The sequence below is a fragment of the Condylostylus longicornis genome, unplaced genomic scaffold (assembly GCF_029603195.1).
Source record: "Condylostylus longicornis isolate FDR11 unplaced genomic scaffold, ASM2960319v2 ptg000107l, whole genome shotgun sequence".
NCBI classification, from domain to species: domain Eukaryota; kingdom Metazoa; phylum Arthropoda; class Insecta; order Diptera; family Dolichopodidae; genus Condylostylus; species Condylostylus longicornis.
Window position 1 is genome coordinate 570,848 of NW_026578075.1, and position 22,020 is coordinate 592,867.

A 22,020-nucleotide genomic window follows, 5' to 3' on the forward strand; every position below is an offset into this window, starting at 1 on the left:
AAGTAAGCCACTGCCTTTCTGCGTTTGCAAAATTTCAAAAATGCTTATGGTTTCATTGCAACAAATATTTAAAAAAGGCCATTTTTAGGGTTTTGGGGGGGTATAACTTCTAGAGGGGGGGAGATAGGTAAAAATTTTGTTCTACGGAAATAAGTTTCTAGTAAAGATCTATGTACGTATGAAATTTCAGCTTTCTATCTTAAAGGGTGTAGAAGTTTTGTAAACAAAAAAAGTGTCCACGGACGGACGGACGGACGGACGGACAGAGTGAAACTAATAAGCACTTTTTTCAAAAAATTTTTTGGAAAAGTGCTAAAAAAAGGGTTAAAGTAATTCTCAAATATACATAAAAGGAATGAGAACTTAGTCGACAGAAACTTGAAAAAAAAAAGTAGGGAAAATATGATGAAAAGTAAAAGGAAATTATTCTCGAAAAAAGGGATCTATTCTAAAAGATATTTATGTGAATAATAACGATTTTATAATTGCAGTTTTTTACTATACTACAATTTTTTTTTTAACTTTTTCCCTCCCCTAAAGTATTGAAACTTTACAATTTACTTTTGAAATTTCCTCTTTTATACATACAACTATATAAAACAAATAATTGTTGTTGGATTACGAGTATAATGTATATAAAAATATTTCAAAAAATTTATTTCAAATGAATGATCATACATAACTTTAGGCGTTTTAATGATTCTTTGTTTAAAAAGAAAATTTATGATTTTCAATTGTAAAATCTAAAAATGAGAAAGAAAAAAACAGAATATTCTAGTAACTTTTCAGACATTATTTTCAAATAGTAGACAATATTTCTTTTTATATACTTTTAGGCTTAATATTTAAAATTGAGTTTGAAAGTGTTGTACGTAATATTTATTTTATATCCATGTGAAATAATGAGTCAAATACAGTGTAATTTTCTAATATTCAAAGTTATAAACAATCTGTAAGGAATTTTATTTCGTAATTCAAAAATATTTCCCATTTTTTCTGAAATTTTTAGGCATTTTAATTTTAGTTTAAAGTTAACATCGTTTAGTCAAAAAATTTTTGCTTCATAACATTGTGTATTTAAAATCATTGCAACACTGGCGATATTTCGATTTTAAACAACCATAATTTTAAATTTTCCTAGCACTAGAAGAAATCACATTGGGCCGATGCGTCTGCTTCTGAGGACGTTCCTTGGCATCATAGATAGAGAGACTAAAAGAAGGTACGAAGTGAGACTCGCACGTGCAATGTGGCCAGAATAATGTGGCCGCGTAGGACGAGAAGAGCAAGAGGGCGTAAATGGGATATAGTAGGCTGATTTCAGCATAAATGATGTCAGTGGCCACAAGGGATATATGTCGTAGAGGTCAGGATATTGCGGAGGTGTAGGAAGTTGAACATGTTTTTCGTCATGCCCGGGAAGTCTTTTACGAGGCTTTTGAGATTCGCCAAAGAAGTTGGTTGTTTAATTTAGGTGATCTTTGGGATTGGATTTCATGGGAGTTCGAGGATTGCCGACGGGCCTTATTTTTGGCCTAGTACTTCGCATGGATGGCCAGGTGGGGTTCCCCTCCCTTACTACTATTACTAATACTACTAGTAACATTTGACATGAAAAATTTTGTAAATTTCGGTTTTACTCAAAATTTTAAGTGAATTTCAAAAGAAATTCTATTAACAGTGCTGAGAAAGAATTCTCTCCACTCTAGTTGTTCTTATTTCTCATTTATTTATTTCTTTTAATAATTACAAAATTTTCTCCATAATTATTTTTATTTTATCGTAATTTTTATTTTAAAAATAAATTGAGAGCATGAATTAAGGTCGATATTAGTTAATTATTTACCCTACTTTTTTAAATAATTTTGCTCTCATATAATATAGAATGACGAGAAAACATACTATATGAGTCAAAAATGTCTGTGCTTGACGTTTACATAACGTGCACCAGAATTGCACATACAATATCTGATATGAATGACAGGTTTTTATTATAATGTCTTCTTTATTAGGGTAGTGTGGCGAACGTATATTGTGAAAATGCTGATTTGTAATATTATATTATTGCTATAAATTGGAACCCTGAAGAAAAATATTGTATTTATTAAATATTACGATTTTTAGAATTATATACAATTTAAATTTATTTAAAATAAATGATTTTTTATTATTGTGCCATATAATTAGTATTATGTGTTATTAAAAGAGAAAATAATGGATATTTCCGACCCATTTATTATGGGATAGACCCATATATTGTATAATAATTTACTTAAAGTAGTCTACATATTGCAATTTTAAATGATATTGGTTTTTTCGGCTTTAATTGAGATTTCAATTAAAAAAAAATTTCAAAATTTTTTTCTAGAATTATAAAACTTCTAAAATTTTGTGCATTTATTATCTAAATCTAAAACGATTTGTGAAGATTTCTACAATTCATTCGTTAATTAACTCTGAAATAAAACAGCAATTCTGAAGTTCCAAAAATTCCATTAAATGTTTTTCTTATAAAAAATTATCCAAATACCAGCTATTCTAAATTTGAATTCTAATTTGAAAATATATTCTAAAACTTTTACAATTACACTGCAATTATTTTTATATTTTTGAAATTTCTTTAAGGAAACAATCTCAAACTTTAATAACAAAGAAGAAACAACATGTTCTATTTTTTCATTGAGGGAAAAATTTTTAACTTATTTCTTAAATTGATTACTAGCTATAACCTAAATTTCGTAAAAGTATTAATAGGCAATTTAAAATATTATTTTCATCATAACCCAAATGTGTTTTAATAAATTGCATACAAAACTCTTGTTATTCATATTTATGCAAAAAATCAGTTCTATATATGTATAATAAATTGAAGCTGATAAATTAGTGCCAAAAAAAATTTGTTTTGTTGGAAAATTGAAACAAAACTTTATTGTTTACATTACAAAAGGAATGTTATGTAAATGTAATTAATCATATAAAGTGCCTTTATTGAATATTGTAGAAAAATTAGAGCAGAGAATACATAAATAAAAAAAAAAAATTTATGAAATTTTGAAATTGAATATACTTTTCCTGAAGAAAGGAAGAACAATAATCTTACCTATTAAAATTTACAAAAAAAAAAATTAATTTCCTGTAAAAAATAAAAATAGAGGTGAATACAGTAGAGTCCCTGACTGTCTTTGACATCGGAATTGTAATTGGCATTTACGAGTATAAGCTGAATTTTGCATTGAAACAGTATTATTACATTTCAAATCTCAGGCAATATTAAAAAAGTACTTTCCACTAATGAAAAATATCTAGTGTTAATTAAAATTCAAAATGTAAAAATGGAATTTTGAAACACATAAATATTGCTTATTATTTCTAATTAGCATATTAAATAAAGCTAAGATAATAAGCATAAAGCTAATTCTGGTACGTATATTGAACTCTACAAGAAAAATCACAGTGTTTATCCCAATTATTTATTTTGCATATATAGCAAAAATCACTTTCATAACAGTAGAGATACCATCGTTTTGTCTTCAATTAATTGAAGCAACAAGTCATACTCGATTAATTAAAATGATAGAAAAGCAAATTTTTATTTCGAAAATAAAATTTTTGATTTGATTTTGAATTTAATTTTCTAAGATTTACTCTAAATAAAAACAAAATTACTCACATATTAAATAATTTCACCAATTACAACTCAAAATTTCCTAAATATTGAGTTATGAATGCTGTTAATATTAAGTTATAATTGTAAATTTTTATTTTGGGAAATTATTTTCTTGTAGCGAAAAACATTAACATGTACTTTTTATTTCCCTGAAAAAATTTTCTCTTTTAATGTTCTTAATCCCACCACAAAATGGCTTCAATTAATTTAGGGACCTAGTTCAATTAATTTAATCAAAATTTTAATAGAATTTTAAATTATTATGGAAAAAATCTTTAAATTTTTTGATATTTTGAGTTTGAAATTTGCAAAATTGAAAAAATGTTAATTTTAAAATTCAACCAATGGGAAAATATTATTTTTTTTTTGTTATACACATTCTCTATAAAGTAAAATAATATGATAAGTTAATCAACTTGATTGGCTTTTATGTAAAATGTTATCAATATGTACCTATATATAATATGTGTGTATAACATTTCATACATAGTATAAGATTTAAAAAAAAAAACTTGTTTTTCACATTACTGTTATCAATGATTGCTGTATATAAAATAAAATTTTTAATATATTTTATAAAAAACACTAAGGTAATTGAAAACTACGTATAAAAAAAAATCTTTGAAAATTTTACGGAAAACTTAAAAAAAAAAATTTTTAAAACTTTCAATTTACAAAGAATAAAAATTAAATTTTCCTGAAGATATTTTTAAGAGAAGCTACTCAATATATGCTTCTTCACAACATTATACAAAATGCACATGAAAAATTTTTCATGTTAAAAGGAAATCTATAACGTATTTATTACAGTTGTAATATTGAGAAATGAAAAATCCATATCACATTTACGTATACATGCATATATTGCACTTTATATGGGAAAATCTTTCACATTAATTTGATGGTTTATGCATGTACTTTTAAATTAAATGTACGTCTTATACTTTTGCTAGCAAAAAAGATGTCCGTTGAACCAAGTACATTAAGTAGAATTTGTGGACATGTAAGCATGTTCCAAAATAATTCTCCAAAATAAATTTTAAAGTATTGCTTTTTTAAAAAAAAAATCTCACATAAAATTTGAAAAAAGAGCAATTTTAAATATTCTCAGCTTACGAGTATATGCAGGAGTTTTTTACTTATGGTATGAATTAATATTCTACATTTTTGTAGATTACTGTAAAGACTAATTTGCCGGCAATTTCTTCATACCTCTGTAGCTGAATTGGTTGAGCTTCCGCTTAGAAAGCGGTAGATCACTGGTTTAGGTTCAGTTTGAGACGAAAAATTTTTTAATTTTTAAACATTGACTCGTTCTTCTGATTACGTCTGATACCATCTGCTCTGCAGTTGTATGAAGGAATTTCCATTAGTTCTTCTCATAAGAAATTAATAATAAAGATAAATAACTGCACGTTGGATTGTTAATTTGTTATAATATTCTTCATGTTTACAAAAGTATTACCATATTATGTAATTTAATATATATACATAAAATGCAATACCTGTACAATATCTTAAAAAAAATGGGTAAACTAGACTATGGTAAATAATTTTATGTCTATATTAAGCTAATATTAAGATTTTAAATCAGCAATATGATGATTTAATAAAAAGAAATTGCAAAAATATGAATTATTAGAAAAATTACTAGCTATACTAGGTATTTAGCCATTGAACAAAATACATACGAAAGTAATTTTTAAAATATTTTTGCTTTTATCGTGTAATTCAGCGAAAATTTTATATTCTTCACAAAAGCTTTAAACCCCAAAAGACTATCATAGACTACAACCCCAAATATGTAAATGATTTTTTTTGAAATCATATTAAAATATAAAAATCCCAGATTTAAATTCTACATTGCATTCTAGTCTTGTAAGCTTAAATTTATTTCTTTAACCTAATTATTTTACAGTTTAGTACAGTTACTATAAACTCATTGTACTGCATATTGCAATTACCAAAACAAAATTTCTTAAAAATATTTGGAAAAAAATTCTTATCCCAATTTTTTTTTTTATTAAAATTAATATCTTAAAACAACAAAACGTATAAAATTTATCCTTCATTATTATAATAATATAATATTATTATACCGTTTATTATTATTGTTATTTTCATATAAGAAAATATAACATTATTATAAATTTTCTCACATATAAGATAAAACGGATACAAGTATAAGAATATAACAAAGAAAATGAAAAGAGAAACAATAACAATATACAAAAATAGAGATAATGTTCCAATTCATAAAATAATGCCTTTTCATTCTGCATATTATACACAATACATATCATACTGTTATACACGTTTATATATATGTATAAATTTTAATAATATATTCTCTTATACAATATTTACTTAAATACAATTTTCATATTATATAAGTATATAATAAAATATAATGTATATAGAATAAAAACTTACATCAATTCTGAAACCGTGCATTCCAAATACTTTCATAGCTGGATTCTCTTTTGGTGTATAACGATAAAATTCTCTACCTTTTTTATACCATTTAACAGCATATAAGCTATCACCTTCCATATCATACATGCACTTAAGTAGAGCTTTTTCACCTTTTCTCACTGCATGCGGCATTCTAACTTTAACATCCCGTAGTGCTTCAACCATAACTGGAAATATAAAAATAAAATAATATTATTATTATACACATATTTATAAATATTATATAGAGAGAAAAGAGATAATAGGATTTAGAAATAGGTATATTATGAAACGAGATTGAATAATATTTGAAATAAACAAGAAAAATGAAAATTTTTTAAATATTGCGAAAAATTGCGAAAAAAAATTTTACTTAAATTTTGTTCCATTTATTATAAGGATCTGAGTTTACAAAACTCACTTCTTTCTATATACAAGCAATATTGTAAATTAAAAAATTAAATTACATTAATGGTAAGTTTGTAATAAGTTTTTTGAAAAAATTTTGAAAATTTTCTTTATAGAAACTTTTTATAAAATTTTCCGTTTTCTCTTTTTATTTTTATTGTAAATTACGCTGACAGGACATCATAAAGTTTTCGATGAACATATTACATTGTCTGACAAGATAACTAATAAAGTATATATATAGTTTACAGATATTTTATACAAACATGTTACTATTCAGAAGAACTGAATTGAATTTACTTAAAAGCAATACTCATATTCTTATCACATGTTATTTTTAAAATACTATGGGATTAAATTGAACACTGGTGAAAGGCTTCATATTTGTAAAATTTTTAAGTACTGGTTGTAATAAATGCACTCATACCTTGCGAGCAATAATAATTATTGAGTAGATAATTGAAAGGATGAAAAAAAAAATCATATTTTTAGTATGTTGATACCATTGACTATACAATATAAATGAATGCGGCAGCTACATTTTGTGACTATAAGATCGTAGAGTTAAGCTCGTATTGATAAAATGTACCTTTTTTTCCAAGAGTTGCAAAATAACCTCAACTTATAGGCTGTTTTGTGATCCATAATTTTATCTGCACGTGAATGCTATTCCTTGGGCCCAAAACAAATCTAAACATTCTGTCAGTACTCAATCTTGGGATTTCAAATTGGGTTTCAAATTTATTTTTCAAGTATTGCAATATTAAGCGGGTTATATAATGTATATAGATAAATGTGAAATATAACACCATGTCACATATTTGATGATATATTATGTGAATCATATTTACTTCTGATTACTAATGAGTTTGCTCTCTCTGAGTTAAGTAATTCATAAGTTCTCAAATAAAATTGAATATAGCTATCTGAATTTCTGATTTCATAAACGATATTTTAAAGTATTTTTACACAAATAATGTAATTTTTTACAATACACTAAAAAAATGAAAACGTGTAGACAGCAATTATAAAATTGAAATTAAGAATAATTCACAATGGCAACACTTTACATGCCATTCATTTTTTTGCTTTTCATTTAATAAGAATCAAAATAATTATTGTGCATTCAATATTGTTTTGGCAATTATTTACGGATCTGATGCAATTTTAGAAATTTATAATAATTTATTTTACATATATAGCAACCCAAACGAGTATTAACCACATTTACCAATTTACTATACCTCAGGAACAAGAAAACTTCTGCAACTCTTATACGAATAATTTTCTTTCTTCTAGCTATTTGAATTTTCTAAATTTTCATTCTATTCCGCTATCAAAAATTATTTTGGAAAGTTTATTCTCGAATTTTCATATTTTTTTTTGATTTTTCGTTAAAATAATTCTTGTAAAGAAAAGTCAAAATTTTTACTCTTTTCCGATGTTTTTTTGTTAAAACAAAGATTATATAAGAGGAAAACGCAGTAAAAACTAAAAAATGAAAATTTTGACAACAAAATATCTTTTAGATTTATAAAACAAGAAGAACAAAGAAGAAAATATGAAAATATCATCTCTTCTATCTCTTTCATATATTATATAGGTACATAATATCATATATTATTATTATTTCTATCTCTTTCTGTTATACTTATAATACTGTTATAAATTGTATTCAAGCGGGAAAACTTCTCAAAAACAATCGCTGTAATTTTCATATATTTAAAAATTAAATATTTTTTTCTTATAATATGAAAATTATAATTTTACGCTTTATTTTCTTATATATTTATATACGTATATGACAGTTATTATTATATGATTTTAATGTTTTTGTTTTATGGTGGCAGATGGCACCCTACGGCAAATCTGTAATGTTATTGTTTTTCCTCTTTGCTTTTTTCTCTTTCTTATAGTTTTTTCCCGTTTTACTTTTTATTTTTTTTTTCATATTTATTTCTTCTATCATAAATTATTATGTGTGTAACAAGAAAAAATGTTAAATTGTATGAAGAAGAGGAACAAAAAAACAAAATGAAGAAAATCATAAAGAAAACAAACAAAAAAATCATGTTTAATATAATATGCAAATTTTTAAGAAATTGTAAGTGAACAATATTTTTTGTTTTTCTGTTATTTTAATATTTTTAGAATATTTTTTAATTATATGTGAAAAAATATACATTATTTTTAAAATATTTTGAGTATTTAGCAATAAAATAATAATTGTCTGTCTATCTGTTAACATTTTTGGTATTACTTTAAAATTTTAAAATATTAATGATCAATGTTAATATTAACAGATTTCAATGCTAAAACCTAACAAATAGAAGAATAGATTTTAAATTGAGATGAAAATAATTAAAAGAGTAAAAAATATTACAAAATAATTACTCATAAAATTTTTTATCTCATTTGTTTCTCTTAATGAAATTTATATTTTAATTTATATAAAAGAATGCGCGGCTATAATCTACTAACTAACACTTATTGCGCTAAAGTAAATGTGATAGTAGACAATAACTATTTGCATTAAAGTGAATGTGGTAGTAGGCATTTAATGTAACGCAGTGAGTGCGGTAGATAGCAATCTACTGTGCAACAGTGAATGTGGTAGATATCATTCATTATTATTATTTTAATTCTGCTTAATTAATTAAATTAAAAATTAATCCTATTAATAATATAAAATTGCGAATACTATATACTAATATATTGCCAGAAATGGTTCATTATTCAACTGTATAACAATATTTAGAAATTAGATTTAAATTGGAAATTATTTTTAAAATAAAAATAAAATTTATTCTGACTTGTCTATTATTTTAGTATTTTAGTTTTAAATTTATTTCAATGTTAAGAATACAATTTTGCAATTGCATGGAAAATATTATCAAATAATTTTTCTATTCATATTATTGCTTCAAATAATTTCTACACAAATTTTAAATATGGCAGCTGGTTTTCAACCACATTTCTGCAATGAACAAAATTAAATAAGGTAAGAATTTTCAATATTTATATTATAGTTATTTAATTAATTATTCGAGAATCACAAATTCAACGTAGTAGCCATATACATGGGTATATTGCAAATCAATTGTAATTTTTCATAAAATGTCTGTTCCAGAGACTCCACCTAAATTTGACCACTAACTTGATTTCTTTTTACCATTATAAAAACCAGTTAAAATCTAAGTACACATAGTTGAGATATAAAGTATGAGGTCAAAAGTTTTATATACGAAAATTTTTACAAAAAGGAAATAAAATTTTTTTTTCTTATTTTAAAAAGTACGCGTTCATTGCTTATTTTCTTCTTTCTTATTTTGGTTTCACATTTCTTGAAGGTAATAAGATTTTTGTATTTTTCTTTTTTCTCTCTTTTTATTGTTCAATGTTCAACATTCTTTGAATTTTCTTGTTATGTTGGTAAAAGGCGAGTAAATAAATTTCAAAAATCTCATATTATTTTTTTTTTTTTTTTTGTATTCCTGTGTTCTCTTCTTTTTTTATAATATATATTTTTTTTTTAAAGTTTAAAGTGGGTTTTCTCATATTTTTCTTTTTTGTTTTTTTGTTAAATTTCCTAAGGATAAAAAAAAAATATAACGGTAAATTGAAAAATTTTTATTTATGTTGGTAATTTTATGTTGTTTTTCATTTTTTTAAGGTTTTCTTTTTTATTTCCTTATCCTTGTTTTCTTATTTTTGTTGTTGTTTTATAATAATAATATAAGAGTTTTGATTAATATTCAAGTGGAGGTTGCACCTCTTTTTCATAAATATTTTATTATATATAATACTGTATGTATAGATGTAATATGTATGTATGTATTGAAAATATTTATAAATAAAATTAATGACATTTTCCAAGTAAAAAAATAATAATTTTCAAAAATACGAAAGAAGAAAAAGAAAAATAAATATTAAATTTTAATAAATGACTTTCTAAAAAGTTTTAAATTGTCATAAATTAAAAAAAAAGAGGAAACCAATCATAAATATTATAATAACAAAACAATTATTGTTATATAATGTATTAAGATTAACGAAAACATTAAAACTTAATTTCTATTTATTTAAATTTCAATTTATTTTTTAAAATTTTGTTCACTTTTTAGATATTTGCTTCTAATATGAAATAATTGAATATACAAAATATACTTAAAACATTCTAGTTTACAAAAAATTTAAAATTTCAAGTAATACAAGAGAAAATCCGTTTTGTCTACTCCTATTATTAGGGTAGCCATTAAACTCCGTGAAAATTTGCAAAAAAAAAATAATGATTGTTTCAATCCAAATCCAAACTTCTTCATCAATTTTATCTGTTGAACAATATTATATATGATTCTTTACAATTCTAAAATAAAATTCAAATCTTCAATACAAAAGGATGCAACTTGTAACTGTTCAGTCATTAACATTTCAACAAAATTCTATCATAATGTTTGAATTTAACAATTGAATTTCTATTAAAATTTTCATTTCAAATCTAAACAATAATATTACACAATTTAATTTAGTATAACCCAAAGCTCATTAAAATTTTTTTAAATTTTTTTTAATTCTGAAAAATGAAATATTCATTGATTAAAGAGAAATAGAAAAATAACAGCTTGATCCTTTTGTCAAACACATTAACACATGTATTTTAGTTTGTTTTAATAACTTTTCTAATTAAAGTCTGCAATAAAAAGAATACACCCCGATGAACAGAATTAAATACACAAAATTTCCTAAACTTCATTATCTAGGTAAAAATGAAACCAGGAAATAAAAATTTAACCTAAAAAAAAAAAATTATCCTGTTAATAAAATCCTGTTTTTTAAATTCGTTTTATCTCCTTCTTTCTCATCTCAATATTTCTCTTTGCTCTTTTGAATTTGTTTTGGTTTCACAAAATATTCTTGATTCTCCTTACCTTCTTTTACATTATGCATAAATAATTTATACATATGCATTAAATAATTTAATATACAAGTTATCACTGTGTCAAGTAACATATTCAAGAGGCATCAAATTACATCTTTAGTACAATACTAATTTCTGTTCACACGTAAATTGCTGGCACAGCGTGTGCCATAGAAAGATTATGAAATTATCGCTCCCATCAAAAATGCTGACGTAACGTCTACAATTTTGGACGAGGCCGGGAATGAAGTTAATTTTAATTAGTGTAAATACCGTTAGATTTTAAGATATCTTTAGGCCTTAATTTGGTGTTAATAACAGTAGCATGAAATAAATTAAACTGTTAACTAGAATCTCGATTAAAATTAGAATCTATTTTTTAAGTAATAATTGTAATTGTGTGAAATAAATTTTATTTTTTTAAAATCGAGTGAACGCAGTTTAATAACTTACATGTAAGTAAATGTAACGTATATGAGTTAGTTACCTAACAGCAAATTTGTGTTGGCATAAGCGATATGATGACATTAGATTATACAGAGCCAAAAAGCTTTTAATTTTTTGTTTTCGGTTTACTTACCAACATTTTCATGTTTTTCCTCTCTATTGAAATCTTTGATAGTACTGTCATGTACAATCTATAATTTTAATTGCATAATCAGTTACTATCATGCAAAATATTTGATTTCAAAATATTTCTGAATTGTAGTTAATGTTTTAAAATTTGTGTATGTTATTTTGATAATTACTTTTATAAATTTAATAATTTTTGTAATGTAATAAAAATATTAAAACAAATTACTTCTATTTTAAACAAAATGTTCTCTCAAATTTCGTATATGACACTTCTAATGTCTTTCATTAAAATATTTTAAACCTAATACCTATTGTATCTGTTTCTTTACTAAATGACATGTTCCAGATTTAAGGAATGTCTATAAATAGAGCTATATAAGTATTTATGTAATGTACATTTTAATAAATCCAATATAATATGGTACATGCTATTGAAAAGTTTTAATCTGCTAAGCTATAATTAGATTTTTTCCATTATTTATTTTATATTTCTTTACCTAACCTAATATTTTTTATGTTAAAACTTTTATATCCTCTTTCTGTAGTTTTTTTTAATTCTATTTAAGTAACCTATATTTTCAGCAATAGAAGAAAAAGTAATAATTAGTACCCATGATTTTTATTACTAATCCGAATACACCTTATGTATATAATATATAGGTATGTATTGATGCAATATAAAAGGAAAGGTATCATCCATTGTTAATAAAATGTAGAAAAAAAAAATATGAAAATTATTCATATTTCTCTTTAATATTTTTGCAATAGTAATGAAATTTACATTAATATATACACATGTATATACATATATATTGTCTGTAATAATATGGTAATATTAAAATTTGATTAAGTTTGAAATAGAATTTTTTCTAACAAAGATTATGAAAAGATTAAGTTCGTTTACCATTTTATCCATTGTCCTGGTTCTGCATATATGTGGTTATATACTAATGTTGTCACATAACATATTTAAATAGTAGGTTAACGAGTCATTTATTTTTTTTTTTTTTTTTGGGAAATTATTTTTTTTTTTTCAATTTAATGTCATTATAATTACTTTCTATGTATATATACAGGACAATTTTTCTTTCTAAGGATATTTATGTTAAAGCAACAACATTTTAGAATTAAATTGGCAGTAAAATAAGGAGACGAACAGTACAATTTAAAGTGAGAATTAAAATTTTTTTTTTTTTGAATATTTTGAAAGTAGCTATATTTAATCATTTCTAGTTTTTCCCATATACTATTAATTCTGACAATTTTACAACAATATTATTTATTAGATATAAAATTGCTAAATCATCATGGTGCTATAGTTAGTGTAGTTATTAATTTCATTCTGATATATGATTGGCGAAAATTTCAAAAAATATTTATGATTAAAATGTGGAATTCATATTGAATAAATTCCTAAATGACATGGCAAATTTTATTACAGTATATAATAATTGATTTTATTATTAAATTAATAGAACCCAAAATGTCTATCAAAAAAAAAAATTTCAAGCAAAAAAATTAAATATTTAATGGTAATTTTAAAAATTGGAAAAATTGTTAGCTATTTAAAATATATACCCTGTTTATTTTGAAATTCATTCATTTAGATTAAAATTTTGGCTATTACAATTCAAAAATTCGTAAAGAATTACGAACTAGGGTAACGGATACAACAGATTATTAGACATTCTGAAAAATTCATACAGTTATTGACACCTAAACTGCTATAGCGCTTTTCGAATATTTAAAATCAATAATCACAAAAATTAATTATGAATTATAATTATTTGATATTTATTTCATTCTTTTTTTAAAATAAAATATTGCTGAAATAAATTATTCACCCCTAAAAATATGCTATTTTCAGAAATTTCAAATAACATACATAAAGATTATAAAATTCATTTACTTTAAGAATGGCTCTGCCATTCTTGATCATTTTTATTGAACTGATTAATAAATTCCACTGTGATTACTAAAATTTCAGTACAATTATTAAAGTTATAACCACAAACCCAGAAATATACCATCATTACACCAACTCCAATTACAATTTATTTTCTTTTAATTTTATTAAATACATAATAACTCTCTTAAATCCGCAAAAATACAAAATTTTTGATAAAAATTTCATCTGTATAACAGATTATATATTAATATTTTAATAATATAACTAAATTTAATATTTCTCAAAATTTTTACTCTATATGACAATTCTTAAAATTATCAGGTTCTACCAGTATATACATATGTTTACTTTAAGATAATTCAATTTAGATAAGAAGGAATTACAAAAAAAAAATTATTAGTAGAACAACCACATTGCAGTATTAACAAAAGTAAAAATATATTTAAAAATTTTCTGTTTCATTTTTAATCTTAAACCACCTTTATAACTTAATTTAAAGTTGGTCTTTTAAAAATGAAAATTTTCTATATTTTATTTTCAAAAAAATGTACACACACATACACAACCCATAAGTTCAATGTACATTCACAGAAATAATCGAAATGGTGTGCATTCATAGTGAAAAATATATAAAATCAAAGAAAAAAACAGAAAGAGAGAAAAATAAGAGAAAAAAAACTATAAATTTTTTTTTTCTCTTATTTTTGCGTGTTATGTAATTTGTTCGTTTAAACATATTTTGTTCTTTTCACCATAACATTGTATTAATGTTTAAATTCGCATATAATACAAGGTGAATAGAAAATTGTAGGTTTTAAATTATGAATTTTACACTCTTATAAAAATGTTTTGTTTCTGTTTTTTACTCTTTAAGTATATTAAAATAAATCCTGTTTTATAATATTTCTGCTCCTCTAGACTTAATGAAATCTATATTGTATAAGTAAATAAATGAAAGAGTAAAGGGCTTATATTTAAATTTTTAATTTATTTAAAATAATAACATTTTAGTGGCATGCTACTTCATAGGTATTATAATAAAGTAAATATGAAATATTGATCACAGGAAATAAAGGCAAAAGAATTCATAAATTATATGAACTCATCGCCATCGCTGCATTCATACAAGAACTACATTCATAGCAACTCAATTTTAAAAATACTTGAATATTGACAGTAAAATAGTGAACCTCACAATATTGACACTCTTAAAAGCTAATATCTTGAACTATAATAATTAATTGCATATATACAATCAGAATTGTTTTAATTAAAAATTTTAAAATTTCAGGAATACTCAAGAAATCTGAACCAAATCGGAACCAAAAGCTGGTAAGATTATGTAACAAGAATATCAAAAATTAAAAAAAACTCAATTTTAATTAAAAATCTTGCTGTTACATAATATGACAAAAAAAGTAAGGTGCAAGACCAAATCAAAATTTTATATTCCATCTGATTAATATTTTTTTCACCTCACTTTTCCATTATAATAAAAAACCGAATCAATATTTTTTTCTTCTCATTTTTTTCATTTAATTTTGTTAGACAATGGAAAAAGTTGAATATTTTTTACGTTAAAATAAATGAGCTTTTATTTTTTGAATAAAAGGACGTTCCCAAATTTTTTATCATAAATATGAAAACTTGAAGAACAAAATGATATTTTTTTTTTTCTATTTTTTACACTACTTTTATTTTCGACTTTTTTTTTTTGGAAAAATTTTTCATCCAACCATTATTTTGACTATTATTAAAATGAGAAAAACCAAACAAAAACTGTTATACTTATATATATTATACTCGTATCTGTTATACACATTAATATTTTCTCTCTCTGTAGTCAAAATATTTGCTACTGTACACAAGCCTTGTTATTTATGCAAAGCATTCAAAAACAGTATAGGTGCAATATTTTGCTATATTCGAAAAACAAGAAGATCGCTAATAAAATGAGTATAAAAGTGAAAAAAAAAATAAATATGTATTTTTTTAATCTAAATGAAAATGTAATAAGACTTTGATTTTAACAAATGTTATAAGGACATGAAAGGATATTATATGAATTATATAATATGAGTTTTTATGTCGGATCAGTTTTATTATACCTCGTGTATGTAAGGCATAAAATAATATAGAATAATATTGTACTTGGCAGTTATGAATATAAAGGCATGTATAAATGCATTCATATAGAATACGAGTGCGCACATATATACTTACATAGTGAGTACATAATGCATGGCTTCGAAAAAGAAATTTTATAAATATATGCATTACAATGAACGTATCCTAAATATTGTATTGTAACCTTATAAATATTTAATTTTAAGAATATGGAAACAAAAAATTTTAATATTTTTTTATACAATTGTCTTTCCCCCATAAACAATGCTTAGAGTATTTTCCAAATTAACTTGATACTGAAAATTTAAAATTTATATTTTAATAAATAAGTTTTTTTACGAGTATATACAAAATTTTTTCCCTACAAAAACTATTTACTATGATGGTATACAAGCAATTTTTTTTTAATATAAAATTAACATTTTTTTCTACCCTTTTTTCCCACAAATTCATAATAGTATGTTGTCCTTTTAATTTTTATTGCAATAATGTACGAGTACCTACTACTTAAATATTAACATTAATAGTAAAGTAAATATTATGACTTAGCAAAATAAAAAGAATGTATGGGGTGACTATCAAAAATGTGAACGGATATATCAAAATAATTGGTCATGTAAATCACCTAAATTTTAACAAAAATTATTATAATTTTTATTTTTACTATATAGCTACATATACCTCGTATATACGAAAATTAATCAAAGGAAATTTTAGTTGTAGTGTTTATTAAATTCTTGTAAAATTATTTCCCAACAAGTATTTTTATTATATAATTTGTAGTAGCTTGAAAAAATATTTCAAAATAATTTAGACCATTTTCAGAAAATCATTTTAAAAAAATTACCCATAAAGGAGGTATAGCCATTTAAAATTAATTATAAATAAAATTCCATGTATTTTTGTAAACTTTAAATTATTTAAGAATGTTGAAGTTTAAGTCACCACAAAAATGAAGTTTTGTTGAATTACTCCTCGGGTGAGTAAAAATCATGTAAACAATGAGAATTTTACTCTGTAACTGAGCTATTTAAAAATTGTTGTCTAGTGATTAATTGTTAGATGTTATTCTTAAATTTACTGTTAATTAACTATTTAATAGAGTAGAGAATTACTGCAAATCGAATAAAATACTGCGTGATTCCCACATAATTGAGTAAAATTTAATTGATTGTATAGTGGCAACCGTATGAAAAATGGTACTACGAAAATTACTCTACTCAAAAACATTTGTATTGCGGGCATTTGTATTCCCTATCAATTTTCACAATTCTAAATCGATTTATTCTACTATTCTGCTATTTTTTTTCTCACCGGCTTGAAATTGAAATTTGCATTTAAGTAATTTTATAATGAAATATGCAACACAGTTTATATGAATTAACTCAATTATAGTTTTATAAGGAAAATTATGAAAACCATTCCCAAAAAAACCAAAAATTTTTTTTTTTAGTTCAATTAAAAAAATTTTTTTATTCCTATATCGAAAAATGAAATTTTACTACTTAAAAATGAACAAAAAATTTTCGATTACAATGCAACAGCCTATATATAAGAATAAAAACACTATTAAATCTGGCTGGGATATACTATATACACATAATTAAAATCTATTAGGTAACATAAAATAATAGTAATAATTATTAATAGTGAATAGTTATGCTTTGTGGTTATATCGCTATTAATATAATAAAACAGTTATTTAAACTGTGTGAACATTAAAGTCACGCAAATAGTTGTTCTCTGCCAGAGGTCAAAATACAATATTAAAAACAAAAAAAATATACTTTGAATTAATCTTGTACGTTATTATAACGTACATAATATCCACGTACGTATATGTATGCGTTTGTTTATATATTTATATACTTTTAATGTACTGTAATTTACCGTTAAAATATGTACATTACGCGAATGTATGCTTAAAATCCACATACTTAGTGGATTTTCAAAATGAGGTCTTAATATAGGAAATATGAACACTTTACATAATACAATATTGTACCAATATATATATTTGTATAATAAACGTACATTTAATAACCAATGTAGAATGTTTAGTGAATAATTTGTTGCATTTAATGAATTATTGTGTTACTTTTTCACATTTTTTCATTTCGTTTTTCTCTAAAAATATTTACTTAATATTCTAAAAAATATAATTATGCATATTAAACACATATTTTTACGCAAATAAAATTTTAAAAATATTCAATATAATATGAAATTTATGTATGTATACATAATTTACTGTAAATAAATTTTAATTGTTGTTTAGAATATTAACACCGTAACGAACCATTTAAAATGGTTTTTTTTACTAAACACTCAAATCTGAACAGAACAGTATATTTTGAGCAACAGTAAAAGTATAAACTTTCAGTGGTATGTTGGTGTAAGAATAATAATTATAAATTAAAAAGTATTTTAACACTATTACTCTCAAACTGGAACGAGCCCAAAATTAATTTACAAATTATAAATTTGCAAATATTTCAAATACTAACAATTCAAATAACGCGTATATCGCCTTTTCAGCCACCACTTCACTTTCAAATTGTAATTATACATTCTTTTTAATTAAATATGTCATATTTCCAATAAGATTACCTATTTTTTTCAATCAGGTGTTCTAATTTTTTTGCAAAATATCGACTAAATTTGTCACTTTCGAAAACTAAATGGAACGAATGGCAGCTAAAATTTTGTACAGATTTTTTGAAGCATAGCTACTTCTGGTACTCGTATGTCATATTTCAAAACTAGACATATAAAATGTGCTGTAAATTTGCAAAGCGAAACTCTTTTCAAAAACTCATGACATTCTGGTAGAGAAACGCGGGGCAAAAACATAAATTGGTAATAGTCATTTTTTCATGATTTTATAATTTTCTCTGTATAATTTATGAAATTAGAATGTTCAGCTTGCATTGTATTAATATATCAGTAGTAAAGTTTTTGCCCAATATTTTATACACAATATAACATTTTTAATTTAAACAAATACCAGTGCAAAACTATGGTAATAGCAAAAAATTGTTATTTTAGTATTGCAATTAGCTAGGGTATTATAATTTTTTTTTTTGTGTTCTAGTATAGTTTAGGAAATTATTTTAAAATAAAATATGCATCATTAATAAGCAATTATTATAGATTTTATATTTAAATATTTGATTATTTATTTTGTAATTTTGAAAATAAACAAAAATAGTAATTATAATAATAAATTGAAAAGTTTTTTTTGATAGTATGAAACCACTTAATTCGTTCTAAGCATTACGTTTTGTGAGAGATTTCTAAGTGATTTTAAATATTTTTTGTATTATTACAATCTATTCCATTTAAATTAGTGTGGTGAATTGCTATTATTAAATTAACTAAATAATCGAATCCGAACGAATTTCCTTGCCCTTATGATTAACTAAAGCACCAAAAAATTAGGAAACTATTACGAGTCCATATACAATGAAATTGTAATTAATTGCTTCTCATAGATTATGTTTTAATTACAATAAAGATGACAAGATATTTTAGAGGGCATAATACGAAATTCGATTTATTAAAAAAAAAAATAATTCTATCTTTTCTTAAGTAGAGTCAAATTAAGTAATTCTTTCTATAATATTGCAGGTTTGTAAAGAGTTACTTAATTACATTGCAGGTTGTATTATTGGGAATTACCCCTAAAAATATGCAACGCTCTTTTGATTCTCGAGTTCGATTTGTTGGAAATTTCTATTGAGTAAATTTCATTTTTTGTTTGCTATACTACAAGTTTTCTTCTCCTCAATACTATTGTGCGGATTATTATTGTATCACATAAATCAAATAGAAACTTCGATAATGATAACACTATTTTAATAACACTATTTTAATTTATTGTTCTATAAATAAGTTTAATTATTCATTAAATTAGCCACCAATTTAAAAAGTAAAATACTACAAAACAATGTTTAAATAAAAACTTTTATACATTTTTTTCCTCCCCCAACAAAATAAATTTACTCTCCTTATTTTTCATTTTTACTCATTCTTAAATTTACTACTTATATATTAAAATTGTTATACACTTTTATTTGCCTCAAAACATTCAATTTATTACTTATAAATTTTGGAGCTTTAAAGGTCCTAACAAAGTGAATGATTGGATTACTCAGTTAAAAAGACTTTGATTGACTGAATTAATTAATTGTTACCATATTTTTTACCCTCTATACACACACACATAATATTATAGTTCTTGTTTTTTTTTATTTTGTTAATTTTAAGGTAATTTATATTAAAATGAAAAGAAAATCCCGTTTTTATAACCGCGTGAATTATTCATCTGTATAAATATTTTTTTTTTTTTGTTGTTATTATTAATTTTATATTATAGTAGACTAAACAGTAAAGTTTTACGTAAATACCCACCCACTATCCACACCCTTTCGAAATGGAATTAATTCGTCAAGAGACATTCTTATTGTAATTATTAAAATAAGGGTTTTTCAAAACGAAAAATTGTAGGGTTGCTTTATTTTAATTAGAGATTTTTTTTTTTGTCTGAAGAGAACTTTGTTAAGAAAGAAATTTTTTGATAGTTGCATGTATTTTATGGAAAGGGTTGCATATATAAAGATTAATGAACTTCTTAAATTTTTGAATGAAACATAGTTACGAGTAGACTCGAAAAATAATTGTTCGATTGTAAAATTACAAATTTAAATAAGTGTGAAATACGGAAAACTTTTAATAATTAATACTTTTGGAGATAACCACATCCCTTATATTACACTATCTCATTTTCCAAATTAAAAACTATTAAATTTTCACCGAATTTTATGTTTTGTTAAAAAATGTGAAATAATAAAATAAAAGTTTTACTCATTGAATATAAGAAAAGGATGCAGAGGAATGGAATCCGAATAAATTAAATCTAATTTTAAAAACCGAAATTGGCTTTTATACATTAGACATAAAATCAGAACTGGCTAGCATTATAAACGAAATTTAAAAAATCATAATCAATTTCGAATTTTCTATTGATTATTTTCTAATATACACTAAACATTACATTGAAAATTTCTAAAATATTGCAGAGTATTTGAAATATTCTTACATCATTTTCAACTGTTATACAACTGAATAATAAAAATGGTATTATAAATTTTCTCATCAATAAAATTCTACCACCAAAACCAAACCAATTTGCAATTCATATGAATCAAAAATGAAAAATCAATTTAATTTACTATTTGTATAGTATTGTATATAACATTGTATATAACATAATAATTGAATCGTATATAATATAAGTAAAAAACAAGGGGTTAAAAATCAACTTAAATAGCTGAAATAAATAAAAATAATCGCGTCAAAGCTTGAAAAATTGATTTTCACCAATTAACCATTTAATTTCATTCAATTTTTTTTCTATCTATACCCTCTATATCTTTTGCAAAAACATTTTGTAAAAAAAAAAATTTTTTTTTTTATATCATCGTTATTCTGTTATATTGTACTCATTCATTCTCACAAATTTTCCTGATTGACTTTCATTCATTACAAAATCTTTCACCTTTTATTCTATATACTTACATATATGAATATTTTATAACATATATATACGTCCATATATGCTTCTTATACAAATCAAATATATGAATATATATACAATCATTATAATGTATAACAATATTGTATAATAAAAAAAACATATGTATATGAACTGAACTAATTGATATTAAGTAAAACAATTATAGAAAATAATCAAAAGGTTATTTTAGTGTGTGTGTGGAGTTTATTTAATAATACGATCTTTAAAATAAATACAAGAATAGCTATACATACTTAAACTAATAATATATTATTATTACATAACGTGTGTTTTGATATACAATTAAAATATATATAATTATATACGTTATATATAAGATAATTGTATGTGATATATTGTGGTAGCAGGATAAAATATTTTGT

At 23.1% G+C, this 22,020-nt stretch overlaps 1 protein-coding gene across 1 annotated transcript in view; it reads right to left on the reverse strand.

Annotated features, from left to right (window-relative positions):
- The window catches only part of LOC129614403 (uncharacterized), a 74,680-nt gene extending 68,373 nt beyond the window's left edge, over positions 1-6,307 (reverse strand). Inside the window, exon 1 of the mRNA XM_055528990.1 lies at positions 6,101-6,307. Within this exon, the coding sequence (XP_055384965.1) occupies positions 6,101-6,307 (207 nt within the window). The remainder of the gene's footprint in view (positions 1-6,100) is intronic.
- Between the last annotated feature and the right edge of the window lie 15,713 nt (positions 6,308-22,020).